This window comes from Geotrypetes seraphini, chromosome 1 (genome assembly GCF_902459505.1).
Source record: "Geotrypetes seraphini chromosome 1, aGeoSer1.1, whole genome shotgun sequence".
Classification (NCBI taxonomy): domain Eukaryota; kingdom Metazoa; phylum Chordata; class Amphibia; order Gymnophiona; family Dermophiidae; genus Geotrypetes; species Geotrypetes seraphini.
Genome location: NC_047084.1, coordinates 348,415,807 through 348,440,498, shown reverse-complemented (window position 1 = coordinate 348,440,498; position 24,692 = coordinate 348,415,807). Strand labels below are relative to the sequence as shown.

The 24,692-nt window shown below is 43.3% G+C and overlaps 1 protein-coding gene across 6 annotated transcripts in view; it reads right to left on the bottom strand.

The window, feature by feature from the left end:
• The window catches only part of FRAS1 (Fraser extracellular matrix complex subunit 1), a 741,777-nt gene that overhangs the window by 121,594 nt on the left and 595,491 nt on the right, over window positions 1-24,692 (bottom strand). For all 6 annotated transcript variants that reach the window (XM_033963431.1, XM_033963422.1, XM_033963441.1 and 3 more), the window contains 6 exons: window positions 21,151-21,339; window positions 20,430-20,549; window positions 15,062-15,241; window positions 9,585-9,709; window positions 5,475-5,615; window positions 15-242 (listed from right to left, as the gene is read on the bottom strand). In XM_033963431.1, the coding sequence (XP_033819322.1) occupies window positions 15-242; window positions 5,475-5,615; window positions 9,585-9,709; window positions 15,062-15,241; window positions 20,430-20,549; window positions 21,151-21,339 (983 nt within the window). The remainder of the gene's footprint in view (window positions 1-14; window positions 243-5,474; window positions 5,616-9,584; window positions 9,710-15,061; window positions 15,242-20,429; window positions 20,550-21,150; window positions 21,340-24,692) is intronic.

Below are 24,692 nucleotides of genomic sequence, written 5' to 3'. Positions count from 1 at the left end.
TCTCTGAGTCCTACCTCCTTTCCTCCATCTTCAACAATGAATAAGGAGTTGGTTCCATCAGACACAGTGACGGTGAAGCGGTCTTTCAGGGAGTTGCTGCCATCGTGGTTGTAACTTATCCTGTTCTGATAAATGTCCTCCATGGTGAAGGTGGTCGTCTGGCGGTAATGTTGCCCATTGCTGGTGCGTTCAATAGTGCCATACCGTGGGGGTTGCACAATGGTAAAAGTAATTGAATCAGCCTGATCAGGAAAAGAAAAATATAAAACAGGGAACTGAGGAAGTTGTAAATATAGGGATCAATATTCAAAGCAACTTAACTGGCCAGAAGTGGCTTTTGGCTGGATAAAATTGCCTGTACATAGCTAATTGATAATTTTCAATGGCACATAAGTGGCTAGCGACAAAATGGAAAACAGCTATTTGGGGGCGTTCCAGGGGGCAGAGTCAGCACTTGGCTGGTTAAGTGCCAGTATTCAGCACTTAGCTGGCCACTTAACCACAAATACAGGACCGCATAAAAGTCAGTCCTATCTTTATGTGGTAACCCATAGGGCTAGATTCACTAAGCAAACCGATCTTGTACCGATCGGTTTGCGACCCGATTTTACTCCGGCCTGATTCACTTACCTCTGTGCCGATCTGATTCCGATCCGTGCATGCAAATGAGGGGAATAGAATGCAAAGTTGGCAGGGATGCGATTTACTAAAGAAATTTTGGAAACCGACTGGACTGGCCGATCAACACAAGAAGCGACTGCTGGGGACCAGTTGCAAACATCCTTTCCGACTGTCCTCAGCCTGAAATCCCAGCCCTGCAGTCCATCTCTGCTACTCTGCTCTCTGCCCCATCCAGCCGAGCCCTGCTCTTGCCATCCCGACTCTCCTGCTCTCTGCCACCCTTCCCCACAGTGCGAGTCCGTGGTTTTAAAGCAGGGCTGCACTGCTGGGAAGGGCAGCAGAGAGCAGGAGAGTCAATAATTGCCTGCAAGTCCCCTGCTATAATGTAAGGTAAGGGGAAGAGGCTGCTGCCAGGGATCGCCCTTCCCTGGGAGAGCAGGAGAGTCGAGGCCAACACAGTAATTCGCAGGAAATGCACCGAAGCTCTGTTCCCCTTTTAAGGTGAGCGACGGAGGATGGTGATGTTTCCTTGTGGCGAAAGCCTGTCAGGAACCCACAGATCAATGAAAGTGAACTGGCGCCTCCTTGGGAAAGCAGATGGTCTGCACATGCGTCAGGATCACACACTAGCGATCCGTGCGGTCGGAGGGGGGCGTTCCTCCGATCGTCCTCATTTTAATTTTTTTGTTTCGTGAATTGGTCGGGCCTGCATGGATCGGCCACGGAGAGTCAGGTTAGTGAATCTATCCCATAGTCGGTTAAGTGCTAAATTTCACATTTAACTAGCTATGTGTTAGCTGGCTCTGGAAACCCAGAAATTCAATGCCAGTACTCAGCTTGAGACTGAATTTCTGGCCTGAATATTGGGCCTATACTTTTTAACAGCTCTTCTAGTGTCTAGCACAGCAGGTTGTACACCGCTTAGATTTACCTTGGTTTTATTAACTGTAAAGTAAGCAAGCAGCTCATTATTGTGCAAAATGAAGAATGCAGCTTGCATTAAATTTCTCCAGCTGTGCTATTCATTGAAATTATAATATCTCAATGGGTGTCCTTAACTGTCACTGGCAACTATTAGTGCAAAATCGACCCCACCCCTGATCCTTTCAAACAAAAGAGTGCCCTCCGGACCGACACCCCAACTTATGAGATCCTTAATAAAATGATAAGACTTTGGCAGTGTGATATCTAGCGGTAGTATCCTGACACTGCAAGTAAGTTGTACAAAAAATATTTTGGGTTCAAGCATATACAAATTCATGGGAAAAACTTCTATTAATAAAGTTTCTCTAACTTTAGGTTTTTCTGGTCAACCCTAATGTCACATGCATAACTCCATCACTAATATATTTCTAGATCCTTATAGGCCTTATGTATACAGAAGCAGAATTGATGCCTATAAACACTCATCTCATCCCCCAACAAGCTGCCAGCCAGGGTTTCAAACTCCAACCATAATAACCACATCTTTTATACTTACAGCTTCATAAGATAAGGGAATAGCTGTTCAATTGATTACACAGAATTGGAAAAATCATGATAGGATCAATTTCACTTTTTGGTGGGTAAATGTGTGTACCACATATAAGTATGAAAGAATGATGGCGGAACGTTTGGGGACTAGTAAATCCTTTAATGATGTATGGAGTCCATTGACTAATTTTAATGTATTATAATAAGGGTCATGTTTCTTTTTTTATCATTAGATTTCCTTACACATTCAGGGAGGGTGGGGGTGGGGGAGGGAAATGTATTTTGAATAGTTAAATTATTTAAACGGTCATGTTTCTTTCTTTATCTTTAGATTTCCTTACACATCCAGATTTCCTTACACATCCAGGTCGGGTGGGGGGGGTGGGGGAGGGAAATGAATTTTGAATAGTTAAATTATCTAATATAATAAAACGCTAGCCGTACATGTGCACTCCCTCCTGTGTGTTCCGTTTTCCATGCACTGTAGGGCCCCGCAGGTAGGAGTGCGCATGCGCGTTTTATTATATTAGATATTGGCTTTTGGTAGGGGCTAGAGTGATGCTGAATCTCAAGGTATTGCATGGAATGGGTTCTGTTTAGGGTTGTTTTTCGTCCTGTTGTTCAGTCTGGCCTGCTCCCTGCTCGCCTTGCAGTACTGTATTTTTAAGTTGAAAGACGCGGCGGTGGTTCCTCTCCCAATCCCTGCCTGCGTTGGACTTTCGACGTAGGTGGGGATCATGAGAGGACCTGCCGCGGCCGCGTCTTTCAACTAAAAAATACAATACAGCAAGGCACGCAAGAAGCAGGGCAAACCGAAGCTCTGAATTGAACTGCCAGTTAGCCAGCTCCCTTGCTGGAGTTATTTTTCGGTTTACAGGTGCCGCCAAGGCTCCTGTCACGAGCTGCACCTGCTTCAGAGAAGACTTCTGATGCAGGCGGCAAGGGAGTCGGCCAGACTGCGGGAAGATTAGGGGGATGGAGAAATCCTGCTGCTGCACAGGGAAATGGAGGGAGGGGAAAAATGCTGCTGAAAGGGAAATGGAGGGGGAGGTAATGCTGTGGCTACTGCACAGGGAAGTGGGGGGAGGGGAAAAATGCTGCTGAACAGGGAAATGGAGAGGGAGGGAATGCTGTGGCTACTGCACAGGGAAGTAGGGGGATGGGAAAAAATGCTGCTGAACAGGGATATGGAAGGGGAGGGAATGCTGTGGCTGCTACACAGGGAAGTGGAGGGAGGGGAAAATGGTGATGAACAAGTGATGAGGGAATAAGCAGTCGGGTGGACAATGGGGAACCCATCGACATCATTTACCTCGATTTTCAAAAGGCTTTTGACAAGGTGCCACATGAAAGGCTGCTTAGGAAGCTGTGGAACCACGGGGTGGGAGGGGATGTGCACCGATGGATAGAGCACTGGTTGTCGGGTAGACTGCAGAGGGTCGGAGTAAAGGGCCAATATTCTGACTGGCGGGGAGTCACGAGCGGTGTGCCGCAGGGATCGGTGCTGGGGCCGTTACTCTTCAACATATTTATCAATGACCTGGAAAAGGAGGCAAAGTGCGAGGTTATAAAATTTGCAGACGATACCAAACTGTGTGGCAGAGTTAGCTCCAGGGAGGAGTGTGAGGACCTGCAAAGGGACCTAGACAAGCTGGAAGACTGGGCGAACAAATGGCAAATGCGCTTTAACGTGGAAAAATGCAAGGTCATGCATATAGGGAAAAAAAACCCGTTGTTCAACTACAAATTGGGGGGGGGCATTGTTGGGAGAAAGCAGTCTTGAGAGAGACTTGGGAGTGCTGGTGGATGCATCACTGAAGCCATCTGCACAGTGCGCAGCGGCCTCAAAAAAAGCAAACAGGATGCTGGGCATCATAAAAAGGGGCATAACAACCAGGACGAGGGAAGTCATCTTGCCACTGTATCGAGCGATGGTGCGTCCGCATCTGGAATATTGCGTTCAATATTGGTCGCCGTACCTCAAGAAGGACATGGCGGTACTCGAGAGAGTCCAAAGGAGAGCAACGAAACTGGTAAGAGGGCTGGAACACTGCCCATATGCCGAGAGGTTGGATAGGCTGGGGCTCTTCTCTCTGGAAAAAAGGAGGCTCAGGGGTGATATGATAGAGACCTTCAAGATCATGAGGGGCATAGAGAGGGTGGATAGGGACAGATTCTTCAGGCTGAAGGGGACAACAGGTACGAGGGGGCATTCAGAGAAACTGAAGGGAGATAGGTTCAAAACGAATGCAAGGAAGTTTTTTTTCACCCAAAGGGTCATGGACACTTGGAATGCGCTACCGGAGGACGTGATTGGGCAGGATTCAAACAGAGACTGGACGGATTCCTGAGGGATAAAGGGATTGTGGGATACTGAGAAAGCTAACCAGAAAATAAGTATAGAAACCCGACCAGGTCGTGCATGTGCAAGACCGGAGGGCTAGGACTTTGATGGTAAGATAGGACTCAATAGGAAACCAAGGTGGCATGGGGGCCCCTTCTGGTGATTTGGACAGGTCGTGACCTGTTTGGGCCGCCGCGGGAGCGGACTGCTGGGCAGGATGGACCTATGGTCTGACCCGGCGGAGGCACTGCTTATGTTCTTATGTTCTTAACACGGAAATGGAGGGAGAGGGAATGCTACGGCTGCTGCACAGGGAAGTGGGGATGGAAAAATGCTGCTGCACAGGGAAATGGAGGGGGAGGGAATGCTGCTTCGGCTTTTGCACAGGGAAGTAGGGGGAAGGAAAAATGCTGCTACACAGGGAAATGGAGGGGGAGGGAATGCTGCTTTGGCTTCTGCACAGGGAAGTGGGAAGGGGGAAGGAAAAAAAATGCTATTACACAGAGAAATGGAGGGAGAGGCAATGCTGCAGTTGCTGCACAGGGAAGTAGGGAGGGAGACAGAAAGAAAGGAAGAAAGACACAGGGGCAGGGAGAGAGACAGACAGCCAAAGGGGGCCAGGGAGTGAGACAGACAGAAAGAAAGAAAGACAGCCGGAGGGAGAGAGACAGAAAAAAAAAGACAGGGGTAGGGAGAGAGACAGAAAGAAAGATAGACATATATTCTAGCACCCGTTAATATAACGGGCTTAAAGACTAGTTTATTTATAATTTGTAATCACATCATATGTATTATTATATTAAGAATGAAGATGAGGATGGGAGAAAATGATTGTTTAATGTAATAATTGTATAGTTAATAGTGTGTTTTGTGCAGTTTTTCTGATTTACCATTTGTATTGCACTATCGAAGTTTGAAAATCAATAAAGATTTTTTAAAAAAAACAAAAACCCACCACATCTTGCCTGGCACCACACCACCTCACCTCCATTCAGGAGGACAGTGCTTCTTCTAATTTCTTCTTTATCAGCCTTACCTCAGTGTCGGCATCTGTGGCTTTTAGTTCAAATTCCGTGATGGTCTTCCTCACCCCTTCCTGCACCCTCATCCCAAGATTTTGCAAAACAGGCAAAGAGTCATCCACTGGGTTTATGGTGATATAGAACGTCTGAGCCACCTTTAGATGAATAAAAACAATCACATTTCCCCCCTGTTCATTACAAATATGGCTCTCACAATTATTAATATTTTGTAAAACAGGACCCTTTCCCTTTCGCTCACACTCATTGTTTTTGATAAAAATGAATTTAGAGGAATGTCTGGGATGGTGGAAATAGAAAAATATCTTCAAGTATTTATTACCATAGCTTGATCAAAATCTTTTCCTCTAGCTTCACCCACTTTTACATTCTGCAAACACTATTAAGCCAAATTGTCACGGTGTCTAGATGGCTGAAACATCAGTTTCACTTACCTGGACCCTACCAAGTCCTCCTTTTACTTATCACACACCGCAGAGGAGTCTTTCCTTGTACTCTGGTAGGGAAATTTAGGGTACTTACTAAACACTGCAATCTGATGTCTTTGACCTCCACTATAAATACTCCAGAGACTGCAGTTCAAGGGCCAAATTTAAATCATGGTCCGTCTATGGTCATTTGTTATTTTTTTTAATTATCTTTTTATTGGATAAACATCACAATACAAACAATATTTCTTGTCTCATTAACTATGGACCTCTTTTACGAAGCCGATTAGCACGGGCTGCTGTGATAACAGCCCCGAAGCTCATAGAGATTTAAAGGGCTTCGGGGTACAGAGTTGCGTGGGGACAGAAATCCCACCCGTCCCCTTGAGGAATCCCTCCGTCCCCACCTGTCCCCGCGAGGAATCCCTCCGTCCCCACCCGCCCCGCGAGGAATCCTCTCTGTCCCCACCAGTCCCTAGAAACTTCAGAAATAGTTATTTCATTTAATTATGCTACTGAATTAAAAGCTCTGGTAGAGACCCATTTACAAATAAGCAAAGACACTTTATTAATTTGGAAATATTAATTGGGAAGAATACATACTTTGTAAACTGGTTTCTACCAGAGCCTCTAATAAATACTCAGCTGATGAGAACCCCCAAGCTGTCAGCTGAGGACTTCCTTTGCAGTTGGCCAGGGGTCCCTTTTGCCAAGCTTGGCAGGCAGCAGTAGCGTTCCTGAGTCACAGATGCTGGCATCTCAGTGGCTCATGGATGTTGCCAGCGACTGCTGTGCTTGGTGGAGGGGAGTTCTGGCCATCTCTAGAGGAGATCCTCTGCTGGCGGTGCTTGGGGATCCCCACCAGTCATAGCAAGGGTCAGCAAGTACTTTAACATTGTAGAAATAAAACCATAAATGCATTTCCTTTTCCCAAAGCTAACATATTTTAGTCAATAAATTCCGTTTTTTACCTTTGTTGTCTGAAGACTTATTTTTCCATAAAGTTGGTCCCAGTTTCTTTTTTCATCTTTCCCATCTTCTGTAAATTCTTCTGTTGCTGTCCATTGGTTCCTCCTACCATAGTCCAGCATTTATCCATTTCTCATCTTTCGCCCCTGCCCACCAGCCCCATGCCCAACATTTCTCCTTCTATCACCCCTCTCCAGCACCATGCCACATCTCTCCCTCCATTCCCTTTACCACTATGTCCAACATTCCTCCCTCTTGCATCCATTTCAATCTATCCCACTGTTCCCTTTCCACCACAATATTTCTCCCTCTCATCTGTACCTCACTCCCTTCCTATGACCAAAACTTCTCCTTTCTTCCATTCCCCATGTGCACAACGATCTATTTCCCTCCCTTCCTCTCTCCCAAGTCCATGCCTTCTGTGTCCAAAAACGCATTCCCTCCCCCACCTCAGCATCTCTTTCCCTCCCTTCCTCTCTCCCAAGTTCATGCCTTGTGTCCAAAAACGCCCTCCCTCCGATGTCAGTGCTAACATCGGGGAAGACTTCCGGTTGGCTATGTGTGCTGCTGCAGGGCAGGTAGGAAAATAAGATGAGCCTCGAGGCTCGAGTTGTATCCAACACCGCGGGATCCCCGACACTACGAGGGGGGTCCCCACAGGATCCCCATGACCCAAGGGGGCATCCCCACGGGATCCCCGCGGGATTCCCATCATCCCATGCAGCTCTCTACTTCGGGGCTGTTGCCGCTAGTGCGGCTTTGTAGAAGAGGGGGTATGTAGCATACAAGACAAAATTCAAATAAAAAAGTCCACATTTATTGATAAGATAACTGTGACCACATTTATAGAACTTTCCCTCTATATGGAGAATTTTCCAGCAGTCAGAGCTATATTTTGCCAGGCACTCTCCATATATTTAGGGTTGTGACTTTTAGGTTTTACTTCCACTGAAAGCAATAGCAGTAAGGAGGATGGATAGAAACATCTGGGTTTTACTTCCCCTGAAAGCAATGGCAGTAAAACTCGGATGTATCAATCCATTCTCCTTTTTTTTGGAGCCATATGGTAACCCTACATACTGTATACTGCCTCTGAATATTGGTGGCCAGAGGAGTTATAATTCACTGCCAACTAATAAACAAATCTGGCCCCCAAGACATGCAGCGCAGTTATTTTTTCTGTGATCCAGACAGTTTATCAAAACTCTGAAAGACAATCAACAGAGTTCGGGGAAGAGTTGTTGGAGGCTGAATTGTCATTAGGAAACAGAATATTGTCTGCGGCTTTAGTTCATACGCTTTAGGCTTTGTTAACGTAAAGGACCTAATTCTATAAACAGTGCCTAAATCATAGGCATCTAGGAATGCCATGCTTAACGTCTGTCAATCTTAAGTTAGGCACCATTTATAGAATCATATGTAGCGACACCTAATGTGGACTTAGGTGATGGTAGGCATCTGAAATCCTGAACCTTAGGCACATCCTATATTGTATGCCAGGGTTTTGGACTAAAAACAGGCACCTAAGTCCGCTTTAGGGACCTACATGCAAAACAAGCTCATAATCCACTCCTAACCATGCTAACTTTCTGATAGGTACCAGAGAGCAGTGAGAACCAATCACCCAATTAATTTTCATTTAATCCAATATGAGGTGCTAATTGCTTGCTATTGGTGCTAATGCATCATCTAATTAATGATCAAATTTTATAGTATAGTTTTTGTAACTATTTAAAATATTTAGTGTTTAACATTTATGATTGTGATTATGTAAACCGTATAGATAATATATGGTATATACATGTTGAAATATATAAATAATTAATTAACCCACCCCCCCACCTTTTACAAAACTGTGAAAGCAGTTTTTAGTGCAGACTGGTGCGCTGAATGCTCGGCGCTGCTCCCGGACGCTCATAGGAACTCTATATGAGTGTAGGGAGCAGCGCAGAGCATTCAGCATGCCAGCTGTTGCTAAACGCCACTGTCACGGTTAGGTGTAAGGGAAGAGTTAGTTAGGTGCTTAGATTGCCAGGTGGACCAATCTAGGCACTTTAGGTGTCAGTGATAGAATCAGGGTCAAATTGTTCAGTTTAAATGTTTCTTCTTTTCTCTTACCCCCCTCCCCCCCTTTTATAAAATCATAGTGCGTTTTTTAGCACTGGCCGGAGTGGCAACAGCTCCGACGCTCATAGAATTGGTTACCGTCGTAGCCAGTGCCAAAAACTGCGCTATGGTTTTGTAAAATAAATTTATTTAATTTTCTATACCGTTCTCCCAAGAGAGCTCAGAACAGTTTACATGAATTTATTCAGCTACTCAAATGTTTTTTCCCTGTCTGTCCTGGCAGGCTCACAATCTATCTAATGTACCTGAGGCAATATGGGAATTAAGTGACTTGCCTAGGGTCACAAGGAGCAGAAAGGGTTGAACCCACAACCTCAGGGTGCTGAGGCTGTAGCTTTAACCACTGCGCCACATCTCACAATGATCAGCTTTAATTTTATGATTAGGATTAGAATATTTTGATTTTTTTTTCTCTTATTATTTCTTTTCTTATATAGTATATATTCTGGAATCATAAAATGGTCAATACAGATATATATAGGGGAGTAAAGAAACTCTTATTCACATTTACAGAGATGATATAACCATGTATGGCTTGAGACTCCAATTAATGTTATGTCCAGAAAGTGGCTACCCTCCCACCTCATTGACGCCGTCAGAGACTGTAAACGTGAATTCATCTGCATGCTTCTCTTCCTCACTGGTGTGGATGTACTGGATATGACGGGAGGCCAGATCTGCCTGACTGAAGGAGCTAAGCTTTGCACCTGACAATAGAGAGAGGGTAGGAAAGAGCGCAAATGTAGAAATTCAGTGTGCAGATCTCAATCCACAAACATTACACACCGAGTGACCCCCACCAAGTCAAATGAAATGTAAGAATTAAGGTGGAGGTAATAGTCAGACCTATGTCCGCTGCATAAGATAAGAAGATGACATACCTTTATACCTAACAAACAAACAAACAAAAAAGAGGAACAAACCCTATGGGAACAACCAAAAGACATACAAAAATAGGGTGGTTGAGATGACTCTGCCGACATCTAGCTCCTTTCATGGATCCTTCGGCAGAGTCAACTCAACAACCCTATTTTTAGTATACCTTTTTGCCTGACATTCAGCAGTCCTATATAAATGCATAATTTATCTGTTTAAATTAGGACCATTCTTTGTGAAGATCCCCTAAATGGATAAATTCACTCAGACAGCAGCTGAATACTGCTGCTGTCTGCATAAATATTGGCCCTGTTCCCAGAATGATCCAACCTTCCTAATCTTATAAGGATATATTTTGGATAAGATATTGAACTGTCCAGCCAAAATTTATCCATTAGTTGGCACAGAGCTTTTAAAAAAGTGTCTACACAGTTCTCACTGCTGACCACATACACATTTTCAAATATCAATCTGGCTTTAGCCCAGGGGTGGGCAAACTTTTTGACTCATGGGCCACAATGGGTTGTTAAATTTGACAGAGGAGCCGGACCAAGAGCATCTTTCTATCCCTCCATCCCACCCATATCCCTGTGCAGCAGAACCCTTGCCCAGCTTCCATCCTTCCCTCCCTCCCTCTCTCCCTTGTGCAGCAGAACCCTTGAGCACCTGTCCCTGCCGCGCAGCCGAACCCCCACTGACTCTCCATCCTTCCCTCCCATCTGAACCCTGCTTATCACGAGCCCTACATACCTCCCTCCAGAGCAGCACAAGGCTAGCAGTACTCTAAACAGGCTGCTTTGTGGCCTTTTTCATCAGAGCCTTCCATGTGCCGTGTTACTGATGACATCATCAGTGATGTGGTAGAGGGAATTCCCTGACGAGAGAAGGCTATGAAGCAGCCTGTTTAGAGTGCTGCCAGCCCGACGCTGCAATGGAGGGAGGTATGTAAGGCTCGCGGTCGGCAGGCCGGATTATAAAATTAAACGGGCCGGATATGGCCTGTGGGCCGAAGTTTGCCCATGTCTGCTTTAGCCACTGAGAATTATTGTATGCTCCATTCAGTATGTTGGGGCACTGAAACATCTTTTTAGCTGGGGAAGCCAAAGGAAACAATCTCTAGATCCACTCCCAAGCTCTCTAAGGGAAAATTATAATTTAAATTTTGACAGTTAAAATCTGCTTAACCACAAAGTTCAAGGCAGAGAACAATCAATTTAAGGAAAGAGCATAATACAATTGAACAGTCTGACATACAAAACTATCACAAAATCAATCCTACAAAATCCATTAAAACTTGTTTGGTTTCGTATAATCAGTTTTATTCAATAACCCTGGGGGAAATTCTATAAATGGCACCTAAACAAGCACCAGTAGGCACCGTATCGTCGCATAAATTAATTACGAAATGCCATTTGATTAACACTGAGTTTAAAGTGCCTACAGGTGCTTAAATATAAGGCGCTGGAATTGCACCTAATGCCACTATGGGTGTGGCTAACACCGGAAGTGGCGTTAAGCGTCATAAAGCGTCTACATTGATGTGATTCATGTCAATGACAGGCGCCAGAAATAATGCCTATCTTTCTCAGAGGCGTGATTCTCTACATGCGCCATCATTTAATTGACATGTGATTGGCGGACACTTATATTGGCGCCGTATAGAGAATCCGGGCCTTGAGCTCAAGAAGTATAGTGCATAAAATATAATGGAGTTCTATTTTCTGGAAATCGCATTCTGTAGTATTGTTGAAATAACCAAATTTCCACCAAGTGACAAAAATGCATATAGTCCAACACCACTCTGATCTCTAAAGGGAGTGCCACAATTCTGTTCCCCTTCTCATGAATGTCATAGTAAAAGTCTTTTCAGTCGACACTCCTGGCAAGTAGGTAGAACCAATCTAACGAGAGTCCTTTTCAATTGATATAGATGTAAAAACTTTCTTAAGTACTCTGGAGTCAGACCACAAAGACCTTTAAAAATAATAGTTAAAAGTTTAAATTGCACTCTCACTTTGCAAGGAAGCCAATTCTGCTTTACCAGAAAAGCAGTGGCACGATAAAGCCATCATCATTTCCTTATTAATTTAGCTGCAAGCATTTTGTGCTATCTTCAGCTTCCTCAATAATTTGTCCAGTAGGCCCAAATACACAATGTTACAGTAATCCAAAACAGTCAGGACTAATGATCTGAAAGTGTTTGGAATCCAAAAATGTTTACTATGACAAAGACGTTTCAGTTTGAAAAAGCACTCTCTCACTACACAATTTATTTGTGCCGGCATTGTTAAATGACAGCCTATCCAGTACCCTAGAATCTTTAATCTCTTCCTTAAGAGAAATTATTATCCCTGCCAATAAACTTGGAGCATTTAATGGACTATTCCCATAATACGTTAGTCTTATCTAATCTAATCTAAACCTTAAGTTTATATACCGCATCATCTCCATGAGTATGGAGCTCGACACGGTTTACAAGAACTTAAAATAGTGTGTAGAGAAAAAGAAAAAGGATTACATGAACTTATAGACTGATCTTTAAATCCAGAGAAGAGAACCCCCCATATAAAACATTAAACACCTCCTTCATAGATGAATACACTGCGGCTAAATCCCGCCATGGGAAGAAAAGCATAATATCATCTGCATAGGAAAAGTATTTAATTCTGAAAAGTTTCAACACCTTCCCCATGCCGCTAAAATAAAAATTAAAAAGAATAAGGGCTATTGGAGAACCCTGTGGTACCTCACACCTCATGGGCCAGACAAAGTCTGCTGCCATTTAACCTGGACGGATCTAGGCTGCTGAAATCCTAGGAACCACTTTAACACCTCACCCACAATGGCCAATATTGGAACAATATTGGCTGGTCCACATCTCCAGTGGCCAGGCATTTCCAATGCATACATAGTTTGTTACCATAGAGTACATATTTCACCTCTCAGCAGTAGATGGATAAGAAAGTTGCCCACATACACTTTAACGTTTCCCTTACTACATAACCAAGCGAGCAGTAAAAGTCAGTTGCTTTCTCACCTCTCAGAACACACTCTGCAATGCCAGCCCTGTTCACAAGATCCTCCAGCAATGAAGGGCATTCCAACTTAAATGTAGGCAAACTGAATGTATTTTTGGCCTGGAGAGGCCATCAATTGAGAAGCTGCATGTTTCCCTGCTTTGACTGAACTAATAAATGTGAAGTGTTTGGGCTGTGTTAAGTAAGCATTATTGATGGCTGAAAACTGTTTACGCAGCTGAAGTCTTTCATTTTTGGTTAATATTAAACTTTTTCATATCCCTTCTACCACATAATTCTTTCTCAAAGAGGCAAACCAAGTTGGAATAATTGATGACACAGATTATTTCTGGAAGGATCCTTAAATTCTGGACGTGCAATATTCTAGAAACATTTAGGGGGTAATTCCACAAATCAGATGCTGACATTTACATATCAACTACGCACCTAAATGATTAGAATAATGTGCATATGTGTGACCATATACAGGTAAATGCCAAAATTCTGCTTAAGCACTATTCTGTAAATATATGCATATGTGAAAACAGATTACAGGAAGCTGAACTTAAAATGGTTTTATTAAAATAACCTGACATGGGCATGTTTTTGCTCACTTCAGGGGCTAAAAGCAGTTAAGAGATAGACACTATACTATATAAGGCCCTTCTTTAAAGTAGTCAGGCAACAATACTCAGATATTTTTCAGTGTTCAAAGATGGTAGCACAACCTGAACCATAGTATAGCTTTCATCAATCTCTCCTATTGACTGTGAATCCCACTTGCCTCTTTTATAATGACATAATACAGTGTGCTTATTTGACAGGTATCATGATAACACTTCAATAGTGAAGCCCCATATATCAATTTTTATTATCTATCACTTATACTTATATGGTTAGGGCAACAGCCTCAGTACCCTGAGGTTGTGGGTTCAAATCCCTCACTGCTCCTTGTGACCCTGGGAAAGTCACTCAATCCTCCATTGCCCCAGGTCAGTGGTCTCAAACTTGCGGCCCGCCAGGTACTATTTTGAGGCCCTCAGTATTTTTATCATAATCACAAAAGTAAAATAAAACAATTTCTTGATCATATGTCTCTTTAGCTATAAATGACAATATTATTAAGACTTAGCCAAAAGGAAAGATTTAGTTTTACCTCATGCAAAATTGCCATTTCTTTAATAAGACATTAACCATTTTTTCTGAGGCCTTCGAAGTACCTACAAATCCAAAATGTGGCCCTGCAAAGGGTTGAGACCACTGCCCCGGGTACATTACATAGATTGTGAGCCTACCAGGACAGGAAGGGAAAATACTTGAGTACCCAATTGTAAACTGCTTCGATAACTTTGATAGGCAGTATATAAATACCTAAAAATAAATCTAAAATTTACTTATTATCATAGTCAAGATCTTCAAAAAGCTGTTTAAGTATATTAGAGTATATTATTCCAAACAGCTATGTTCCTTAGTGATCCACAACGTTGGCCTTGATGTTATTTGACAGGTAGGCATACACATGTGCAAAGTCTGAGCAGAGGACTGGTAGGTCTCACACATACGATGCAAATCTTAGCGAGTACTGTAAAATTACACACATATCTCTGGCATTTAGGTGCGACAGTGTACACCAGGTCTATGGCTGGTGTTACGTGCTTGTGCTTCCATTATATGCATGTTATCTAACCCGTCATGCTGGTATTCTATACAGGAAAGTAAGCACCTCCTTTCCTTTATAGAATAGGCACTTATATATAGGACAGTGTTATAGAATTACCTCCTTAAAGTATTGAGGTTCAGGTTAGGGATACCTGGTGTCTTTTCCCAACTTTACCTTCCGTCTTCATCACTTTGAGCAAATTATCTTCTGTTTTTGCACTTCTAATTTTTCACAGAGCCAAACTGCCATTGAGAATGGCATATAAACTGCATTTCTTGAGGTAAAGTTTAGTGCAAGACAGATTAAATCTATTAGTCCATGTGCACCCTCTACTGGCGAGCGGTCTTAATGCAAGTATCAAGAAGAGTACCAGCAGTAAAGATCATATCCAACATACGTTAGCTGAAGAATGAGATTCATTCTAGTCATGGAATGCAAAAAACCCTCGTTTGGAAGCACACCCCTATGAGTGCTCCACAGTAAACAATGATGAAAGGATTACATGCCTGGTGATGCTGCATGTTCCAGGTAACCCAGCTGGGGTTGCTTAATGATCTGATAAAGGAGTTCCCCGGGTTCGCTGTCCTGGTCAGTGGCTGAGAGCTGCAGAGTTGTAATTTTCTTCACTGAGTTTTCGTCCAGAACCAAGCGTTTGTTAACAATGATAGATGGGGGCAGTTTGTCTTCTGAAAGCATCAAAAACATGGGTTGCTATAGATACAGGAATTCACACAGCTCCCTTAGACTCTTACTTACATAGAAACTATGGGATAATTTTTAAATATAAGGCACTAAGATTTACATGTTTCAATTACACACACAAATGATTAGAATACCCATGTATATTTAAATGACAAAAATCCACCAAAGCGCTATTCCCACAAGGAACCCCTATCTCACCCCTTCTGTATTACATTTTTATGACCATTCTTAACTCAGTGAAACTAGACCATGAAGAATGGATATTCTCATATGCAGATGCAAAATATACTTATCACTTCAAATATCTTAAAAAAAAAAAAAACATATGGAAATTAAATTTGAAAGAATGATTTAAATTTGTATGAAATATTATTGTGATTCTTATTGTATTGAATGTATTTTTGTATTATCCTATTGTACTGATTATTTGATTCTTTCAATAAAAATTGTTATACATAAAAAATTTTCTTTTTTTCTTTTAAATATCTAAATACATGATATAAATATTAGTGAATGTGAACCCCAGTAAACCTGAACCCAACCAACATCACTATCAAGCTACTATCAAGCTATCTCAAACCCTAAACAAAGTCCAACAAAACAAAATCTCAAGCTAAACACCCAAAAAAACAAAGCTACTATGGTTCGGCTTAACATAGAAACATAGAAATAGACGGCAGATAAGGGCCCACGGCCCATCTAGTCTGCCCACCTTAATGTCCCTCCCCTACCTTTGCCCTGTGAAGAGATCCCATGTGCCGATCCCATTTGGCCTTAAAATCAGGCACGCTGCTGGCCTCAATCACCTGTAGTGGAAGACTATTCCAGCGATCAACCACTCTTTCAGTGAAAAAGAATTTCCTTGTGTCACCTCGTAGTTTCCCGCCCCTGATTTTCAACGGATGCCCTCTTGTTGTCGTGGGACCCTTGAAAAAGAAGATATCTTCCTCCGCCTCGATGCGGCCCGTAAGATACTTGAACGTCTCGATCATGTCCCCCCTCTCTCTGCGCTCCTCGAGCGAGTATAGCTGTAATTTGTCAAGCCGTTTTTCGTATGGTAGATCCTTGAGTCCCGAGACCATCCGGGTGGCCATTCTTTGCACCGACTCCAGTCTCAGCACATCCTTGCGATAATGCGGCCTCCAGAATTGCACACAGTATTCCAGGTGGGGCCTCACCATGGATCTATATAATGGCATAATGACTTCCGCCTTACGACTGACGAAACCCCTTCGTATGCAGCCCATGATTTGTCTTGCCTTGGACGAAGCCTGCTCCACTTGATTGGCAGACTTCATGTCCTCACTGACGATTACCCCCAAGTCTCGTTCTGCTACCGTTTTTGCTAGGATCTCGCCATTAAGGGTATAAGACTTGCATGGATTCTGGCTGCCCAGGTGCATAACTTTGCATTTTTTGGCATTGAAGTTGAGTTGCCATGTCCTAGACCATCGCTCCAGTAGGAGTAGGTCGTGCATCATGTTGTCGGGCACTGAATCTTCGTCTGTTGTGCATTTGCCCACTACATTACTCAGTTTGGCGTCATCGGCGAATAATGTTATTTTACCTCAAAGCCCTTCTGCCAAGTCTCTTATAAAGATGTTGAATAGGATTGGGCCCAAGACTGAGCCCTGTGGTACTCCACTAATCACCTCCGTCATTTCGGAGGGGGTGCCGTTCACCACCACCCTTTGGAGCCTACCTCCAAGCCAGCTCCCAACCCATTTCGTCAATGTGTTACCTAATCCTATAGAACTCATCTTGCTCAGTAACCTGCGGTGTGGTACGCTATCGAATGCTTTGCTAAAGTCCAGGTACACGATGTCCAGGGACTCCCCAATATCCAGCTTCCCCGTTACCCAGTCAAAGAAGCTGATCAGGTTGGATTGGCAGGATCTCCCCTTAGTAAATCCATGTTGTCGGAGATCCCGTAGATTCTCTTCATCCAGGATCTTATCTAATTGGTGTTTGATTAGAGTTTCCATTAGTTTGCTCACTATCGATGTTAGACTCACTGGTCTGTAGTTTGCTGTCTCCATCTTTGAGCCTTTCTTGTGGAGTGGAATGACGTTAGCCGTCCTCCAGTCCAACGGGACGCTGCCTGTACTAAGGGAGAGGTTGAAGAGCGCGGACAGTGGCTCCACCAAGACATCACTCAGCTCCCTAAGCACCCTGGGGTGCAGGTTGTCCGGCCCCATTGCTTTGTTAACCTTGAGCTTTGACAGCTCACCGTAGACACTGCTGGGCGTAAACTCAAAGTTACTAAACGGGTCAACTGAGCCAACCCTTGTCTGTAGCTGAGGGCAAAGCCCTGGCGCTTCTCGGGTGAAGACTGAGCAGAAGTATTCATTTAATAGTTGGGCTTTTTCCGAATCCTTTTCCACATAGTCTCCGTCTGGTTTCCTAAGACGTACAATCCCGCCTGAGTTTTTAAAGGCAAACCTGATCCCTCCCTCCATCACACGCACAAATGGAGTCACAACCTCAACATTGAGAAATCCTCCAAGGTCTTGGAAGTCACCCTAGACAATTCACTGATATTTGAAAACCACATTGACACCACAATCCGGATATTGTATGCCACCATAGAGCAGCTGAGAAGTATTAAGACCCCATTTCTTCTGCCAACACTTCAGGATACCTGTCCGATCAATAATACTTTCCATTCTAGGCTACAGCAACACACTCCTCTCAAGCTTACCAAAAAACAACTGAAAAAAACTCAAATTAATACAGAACACAGCAGCATATTCTATAAATCAAGATTCAGTCACCTCACTCCACTACTGAAGGAGCTACATTGGCTTTCAGTTGGCAAACAAATATAATTCAAGATAAGCTGCTTAGAATCTAAGACTCTTCATGGAGAGTCCCCCAAAAGCTTCACAGAACTACTGGAAGATTGACCGAAAAATGAGAAACCAACTGCTTGATATTATCCTTTCCACCTGTAAATGGATTAAAGTACAAAAGGCAACATAACTCCTTTACCTACCAAGCTGCTAAAACATGGAACTTACTACCCACTGAGATCCATAACCCCATGTACACCTAGTTCCGCAAATCCTTAAAAACTTGGCTCTTCAAATGACCTTATCTAAGAACAAAATAGACCTAAACTAGAACAATATAATCAAGATCTCAAAATATATACCAATCGCATCACATCTGCAACCTGCCCCCCCCCATGATGATACTCAACTGATAATGCTACAGAAACTACAATGATATCTGCACTGAATAAGACTTTTAATAATAATAATAATAATAATAATAATAATTTTATTCTTATATACCGCCAAAGCCATAGTAGTTCGAGGCGGTTTACAACAAGAGCTGGACAATCAGCGAAAATAATTACAATGAGGTCGTCAAATACATGTAGAGAGGGAGAAAGTCAGAGTAATAGTCACAATGTAGGGACATCGAGTACATGTAAGTAGAATACAGGGATAAGGTTTTAAGAGTTCTTGGTAACAAATCGGTTAAACAGGTTTGTTTTAACTAGTTTTCTAAAGCTAAGATAAGATGAGGAGTGCTTAATGAAGTTACCCAGCAAACTGTTCTGTTGACCTGCCTGGAAAGCAAGAGTTCTGTCCAGGTATTCACCATTGACTGATATTGATACTCCCATACTGACTACTGTTACTACACCGATTGTTGACATAATGGACTCAGATCGTTTTGTGAATTACTATTGTAATCTTGCCTAATCACTGTAAAAAGTGGTTGTTTCCTGCATGTTTGATTACTGTTGTAACCCGCTTCGAACTTCACTCAGGAGGATTTTGCGGGATATAACATAACATAACATATCTCATATAGTATATAGTTGGCAGATGGGAGGAGTACAGGCAAGACTTATACTTACACACATAACTTACAGAATACCTTAAGTTATGTGTGTATCTCTAGCATTTTGGTGTGAACATTTATACCGGCTCTATTACTGGCATAAGTGCTTGCATCCAGGGTCGGCTCAACCACTGGACCAGACGAAGCTGAAATCCCTGGCGTCTAAGCTCATCACCAGTGTTTCACCTGGTCCAAAACTTTCTCCCCCTTCTCTCTCCAGTCCCTTGTCTGGCAGTGCTTCCTCTTCTCCCTCCCTCCTCCTTCCCCTGTGGCCCTCTAAACAATACTTTGCTTGCAGGTGGCAGCAGCATGCCCAACATGCTGCTTTCAGCCAGCCCTGAGTCTTCCCTCTGCCGCATCTCACCTGCAATTTCCTGTCAGTGGATGTGGCAGAGGGAAGACTCAGGGTTGGCCGAAAGCAGCATGTTGGGAATGCTGTTAATACCAGCAATCAAGGTAATGTTTAGAGGACCATAGGGGAAGAAAGAGGAAGGAGAGGGAGAAATGCCAGACTAGGGGCTTGAGAGAGAAGGGGAGAAAACTTATACTTTGGGGGTGGGGGTGCTGCCGAGGAGGGGGCACTTCCAACAAAGTTGGCTCATGGTGCCATAACACTTTGAGCTGGCCCTGCTTATACCTATGTCCATACACATGTATATACAGTACAGTCTCAATTATCTGACCTCTGCTAATCTGACCATCTGACATATTTGATGGCCGCCCCCTCCCCCCTTGTCGGTGATGCCATTGCATCGCTGTTAAGAAGCGCAGATTCTCTTTCCATTTTCTGGCATAGCACAGAGGGAAGTTTCACACCTGAGAAAATTCCCGCTTTTACTGCAAAAGAACGCCATTGTGACCAGGTATCCTGCTTTTACTGCCTTTGTTTACCAATTGTTTGAATGGTTACCATTGTTTTCCATATTATCCAATGGACATCAGCGCTCTGGGTGCCAACCTCCCTCGCTATGCCACTGGCAGGCTGAGTCTTCCTTTTGTCCATTAACAGTTCATTTGTGCTCTGTCTACAAATTGGAACCTACTTTTTATCCCTGATTCAGTCTCAAATACTGTTGAATCTAATAAGGTGTTATTTTAATATAGCAAAATCATTTAAAATATTAAGCATGTGTTTTGTACCTACTGCACGGTACGCTCACCTAGCAATTTTGTGCTACTATCATCCCATGTAAAGAAACCTTGGATTAGTGGCTTCCTTAAAAGTGGCTTATTCCCACCAGCCTGGTGCAAATGAAATCCAAGAACTCTTTTACAAATTAAAACCACAAATGCTCACAAGATTAAAAGAATGCTCACCTAGCACATTAATATGAAAGGACTGGTCAATCAGTTGGTTGCCTTCTGCATCAACCACATCAAATTTGAATGAAAAACTACCTCCAGGCTCTCCCTTCTTATGCCTGTATTCCACTTGCCCTGTAAACAACCCAAAAAAGCAAATTAATAAAGCAGCACTAGTTATTGTATCAGCAATGTGCAAACCATAGTTATTTAACAAGTGTTGCTTATATGAGTATATTGATTTGTAGGAATCAACGTAGAAGACAAGGCTTAAAACAACCTACCAGTAGGGTTATGAAGGCCAATATTTTTAAATCAGATTTTAGGCATGCTTGGGAAAGATGAAGAAGGCAGTGGTAGGAGAATGGCTGAGAGGTGAGTTGAAAGGTAGGAGAGCTGGTGTTCATGGGAATTTATATGTTCATCTACTTGAAGGGGAAGAATCTCAGCTGAGCAGACTGGATGAGCTAATCTGGTCTGCCATCAACCACAGTACAAGGACCAGAACCCTGGAGCAGAGACTGAAGGCTAAAGTGGATAAGGCTACTGGGACAACAATGTTTATAAAAGTAGAAAGTGCAGATTGTGCACTGGCTTATAGAGGAAAGAGATGGGAGCTGTATGTGTTGATGGCAGACAAAGCTGCGAGTAGAAGGCCATCATTTCCACGCAAGTATGCTCTCAGGGGGAATATGCATCTTATACACGCCCAAATTAACCTTTCATCTTTGCTCACCTTTATTGAGGTCAGACTGGGTAAAGCTTTTGACTGGTCCCTTCATGGAAATTGGTGCAAACGTTTCACTGCTTGCCATCTGCAGATGTCCTACCACAGGGTCTTTCTTCAGGATATATCTGATTTTCAAGTCATCTGAATCAATATCTGTGGCTTTCAAGTGCTGATCTGTGACTTGGGCAACAGAACCTAGATGACAGTCAAAGACAAGTTACTGAGACGCATCTCGCACATTAGTGGTCAGGTCTTTGATTGCCAACTAATCAAAATATTCTTTTTCTGACAGTTTTACTTTTTTAATTTATGCACAGCTGTACTTAGTCTGCCATGATGCACCTCTTTATACACCGAAAAGTTGTTTCTAGCTTCTGAGTAGCAGCCTTACAGAGGGACCTAGTTAGTAAGCTGCATTAATGTGTCTGTACAGTGTTAGAATTAACTTAATATACACACACTCAACTTTATCTGGTCAGCTGCAACTGAATATCTTGATAAAGTTATCTACACTTCTCCCTCCGGATTCGCGGGGGATAGGGGCAGAGCCGGACCGCGAATGGTGAAATACCGCGAATATCTTCTGGTCTGGCTCTGACCCATCCCCACCTCCCTCCTGCCTTCCACCCGGCATCCCGGCCTTACCTGGTAGTCTAGCGGGCTTTCGGGGCAGGAGCAATCTTCCTACGCTCCTGCCCCGTGCAGATCGCCAATAGGAAATAGCTGCCGTGAGTTCCCGTAGTCTCTCGAGACTACGAAGGGAACTCCCCACAGCCATTTCCTATTGGCGATCTACACGGGACAGGAGTGTAGGAAGATCGCTCCTGCCCCGAAAGCCCGCTAGACCACCAGGTAAGGCCGGGACGCCGGGGGGAAGGCTAAACTGTGGGGTTTTTTCTTTTTTTCCCCCTCCCCAAAAAATCGCGAATATGTGAAATCGTGATTGCCGAAACCGCGAATGGGGAGGGGGAAGTGTAGTTAAAATTAATTGGTGAACTTCTCTGCTCAATGGCTCTTTATCTGCCTCCTATGTTAAGATTCTCTTGTAAGACCACTGCCCCTTCCGAAATGCAGAGCTTGAAACTTGATTAAATACTGAATGACAAAATCTGTTAGGTTAATATTTGGGAAAATATGGGTGCAAAAGTAATTGACTCGACTATAAGATTCTTTGTTGCCGTTATATATATATAGGAATTCCATGAATGTTGGAGCTAATACTACTGCGGCTGTCAATAAAAAAGCCTAATGCGGCTTTGTAAAAAGCGGGAGGGGGGGGGCATGTTTTGTACTTAGTGACTCCGAAGAATGTAAATGCAGAAATAATTAATAAACAGGAGGCAGAAGAGGTCGCCGTACATGAAGATGGGCACAGTATTACTCGAAAGGGTCCAGAGAAGAGCAACTAAAATGGTTAAGGGGCTGGAGAAGTTGCCGTACAGTGAGAGATTATAGAAACTGGGCCTCTTCTCCCTTGAAAAGAGGAGACTGAGAAGGGACATGATCAAAACATTCAAGATAATGAAGGGAATAGATTTAGTAGATAAAGACAGGTTGTTCACCCTCTCCAAGGTAGAGAGAATGAGAGGGCACTATCTAAAGTTAAAAGGGGATAGATTCCGTAAAAACGTAAGGAAGTTCTTCTTCACCCAGAGAGTGGTGGAAAACTGGAACGCCCTTCAGGAGGCTGTTAAAGGGGAAACACCCTCCAGGGATTCAAGATAAAGTTAGACAAGTTCCTGCTGAACTGGAACTTATGCAGGTAAGGCTAGTCTCAGGGTACTGGTATTTGACCTAAGAGCCGCCGCCTGAGCGGACTGCTGAGCACGATGGACCACCTGTCTGACCCAGCAGTGGTAATTTTTATGTTCTCAAAGCTCCACAGGAATCCAATAATTAAAACTTGGATCAATCTCCCAAGGGATTCTCCAATATTTTCAGTGGCCAACACCAGAAACAGGCTGTGAAGAAAAAACTCCTGTTTCCAGTATTGGCCAATGAGAATATTGGGGACTCCCTTGGGAGATTGATCCAAGTTTTTAACTATTGGATTCCCGTGGAGCTTTGAGGCCTGTTTATTAATTATTTCTGGATTTATATTCTTCAGAGTCACTAACTACAAAACATAATTAGCAGGCTGGTTGTTTATCTTTAGTGGTTAGAGCACTACCCAGTTAAGTGCTGTTGAATACTGGCATGTTAAGATATTGACAGCCTCAGCAGAATCTTAACATGGAGTAAGCTAAATGCTAAACATTTTGCACATCTAATATTCCCTGAGGAAGAATGAAACGCGTCAGAGGGGATTGATGCAATGATGTTTTGGAAAGCTAAGTTTCACTTTAAACTAAATTATTGAAATTATTATCAAAGTATTCAAATGCTTTAGGTGTAAGCACTGTCACTTTAAAAGAAAACAAAACTATAAAAGATATATAAAAAGTTAAAAATAATACACGCCGATTCAAAGGTTCCAGTGAGGAGTGTTACCACACCAGCTATATTATCTAAACGCTCTAGTGTGGTGTTCCGAGGACCTTTGGTGTGATAAAATTGCTATATGATATATGAAATGAGGATTTGTTGCTAAAGAAGTATTATTCCGTATTTGGCTATTTTTGATTTTTTTTCCTGGTGCCTCATATAATTTTAAGGTCAAAGTAGGCATGAGTTATGCCAAAAATGGCTTATGCAGACGCGATTCTTGTTAAACATAGGCACTGGTAATGTAGTTCTGCAAAACCTTGGCCTACTTAAACCGCCTATGCTAGACATAAGCCGTGATTCTCTTAATGGTGCCTACGTATGACTGACATGCAGCTGGAGCTTGTTTTGGAAGGCACCGGCCGATGTACGTGCCCTTACTAGAATCCAGCCCTAACTATACATTATACATTTAACAAATGTTCTGGATGGGTGTGTCATGGTTAGGGAAACATTAGCCAGCCAGCACATTCTGATTAGCATGTTCTAAATGGATAATGCAGGTTAACACAGATAAACTTACCCCCCGATTCCATATATATATATATATATATAGCACCAAACGTTGCTTGTGTAAATCAGTGCATGCAGCCGATTTGCATGCACAACTTTGCTGTTTAATTAGACCAAGTAGCACTGATAATTGGCAAGTACCTTTTTTAATTGCGCTTTATCGGCAGGAGCTTTATGTGCTTCTGTCCTTCCCTCCATAAACCACTGCCTCCTGATGTCTTCCTTCAACTGCAGAGCGGTGCAGAAGGCAGGCGTGAGCTTTTCACGGCCACTGCGCTTTATCAGCAGGAGCTTTCCGCGCTCTTGCCCTTCCCTCCGTAAACCGCTGCCTCCTGATGTCTTCCTTCAACTGCAGAGCGGTGCAGAAGGCAGGCGTGAGCTTTTCACGGCCACTGCGCTTTATCAGCAGGAGCTTTCCGCGCTCTTGCCCTTCCCTCCGTAAACCGGTTTACGGAGGGAAGGGCAAGAGCGCGGAAAGCTCCTACAGCTACAGCTACAGCTACAGCTCCTTCAGCTACAGAGTGGTGCAGAAGGCAGCCTGTGCTGCTCTC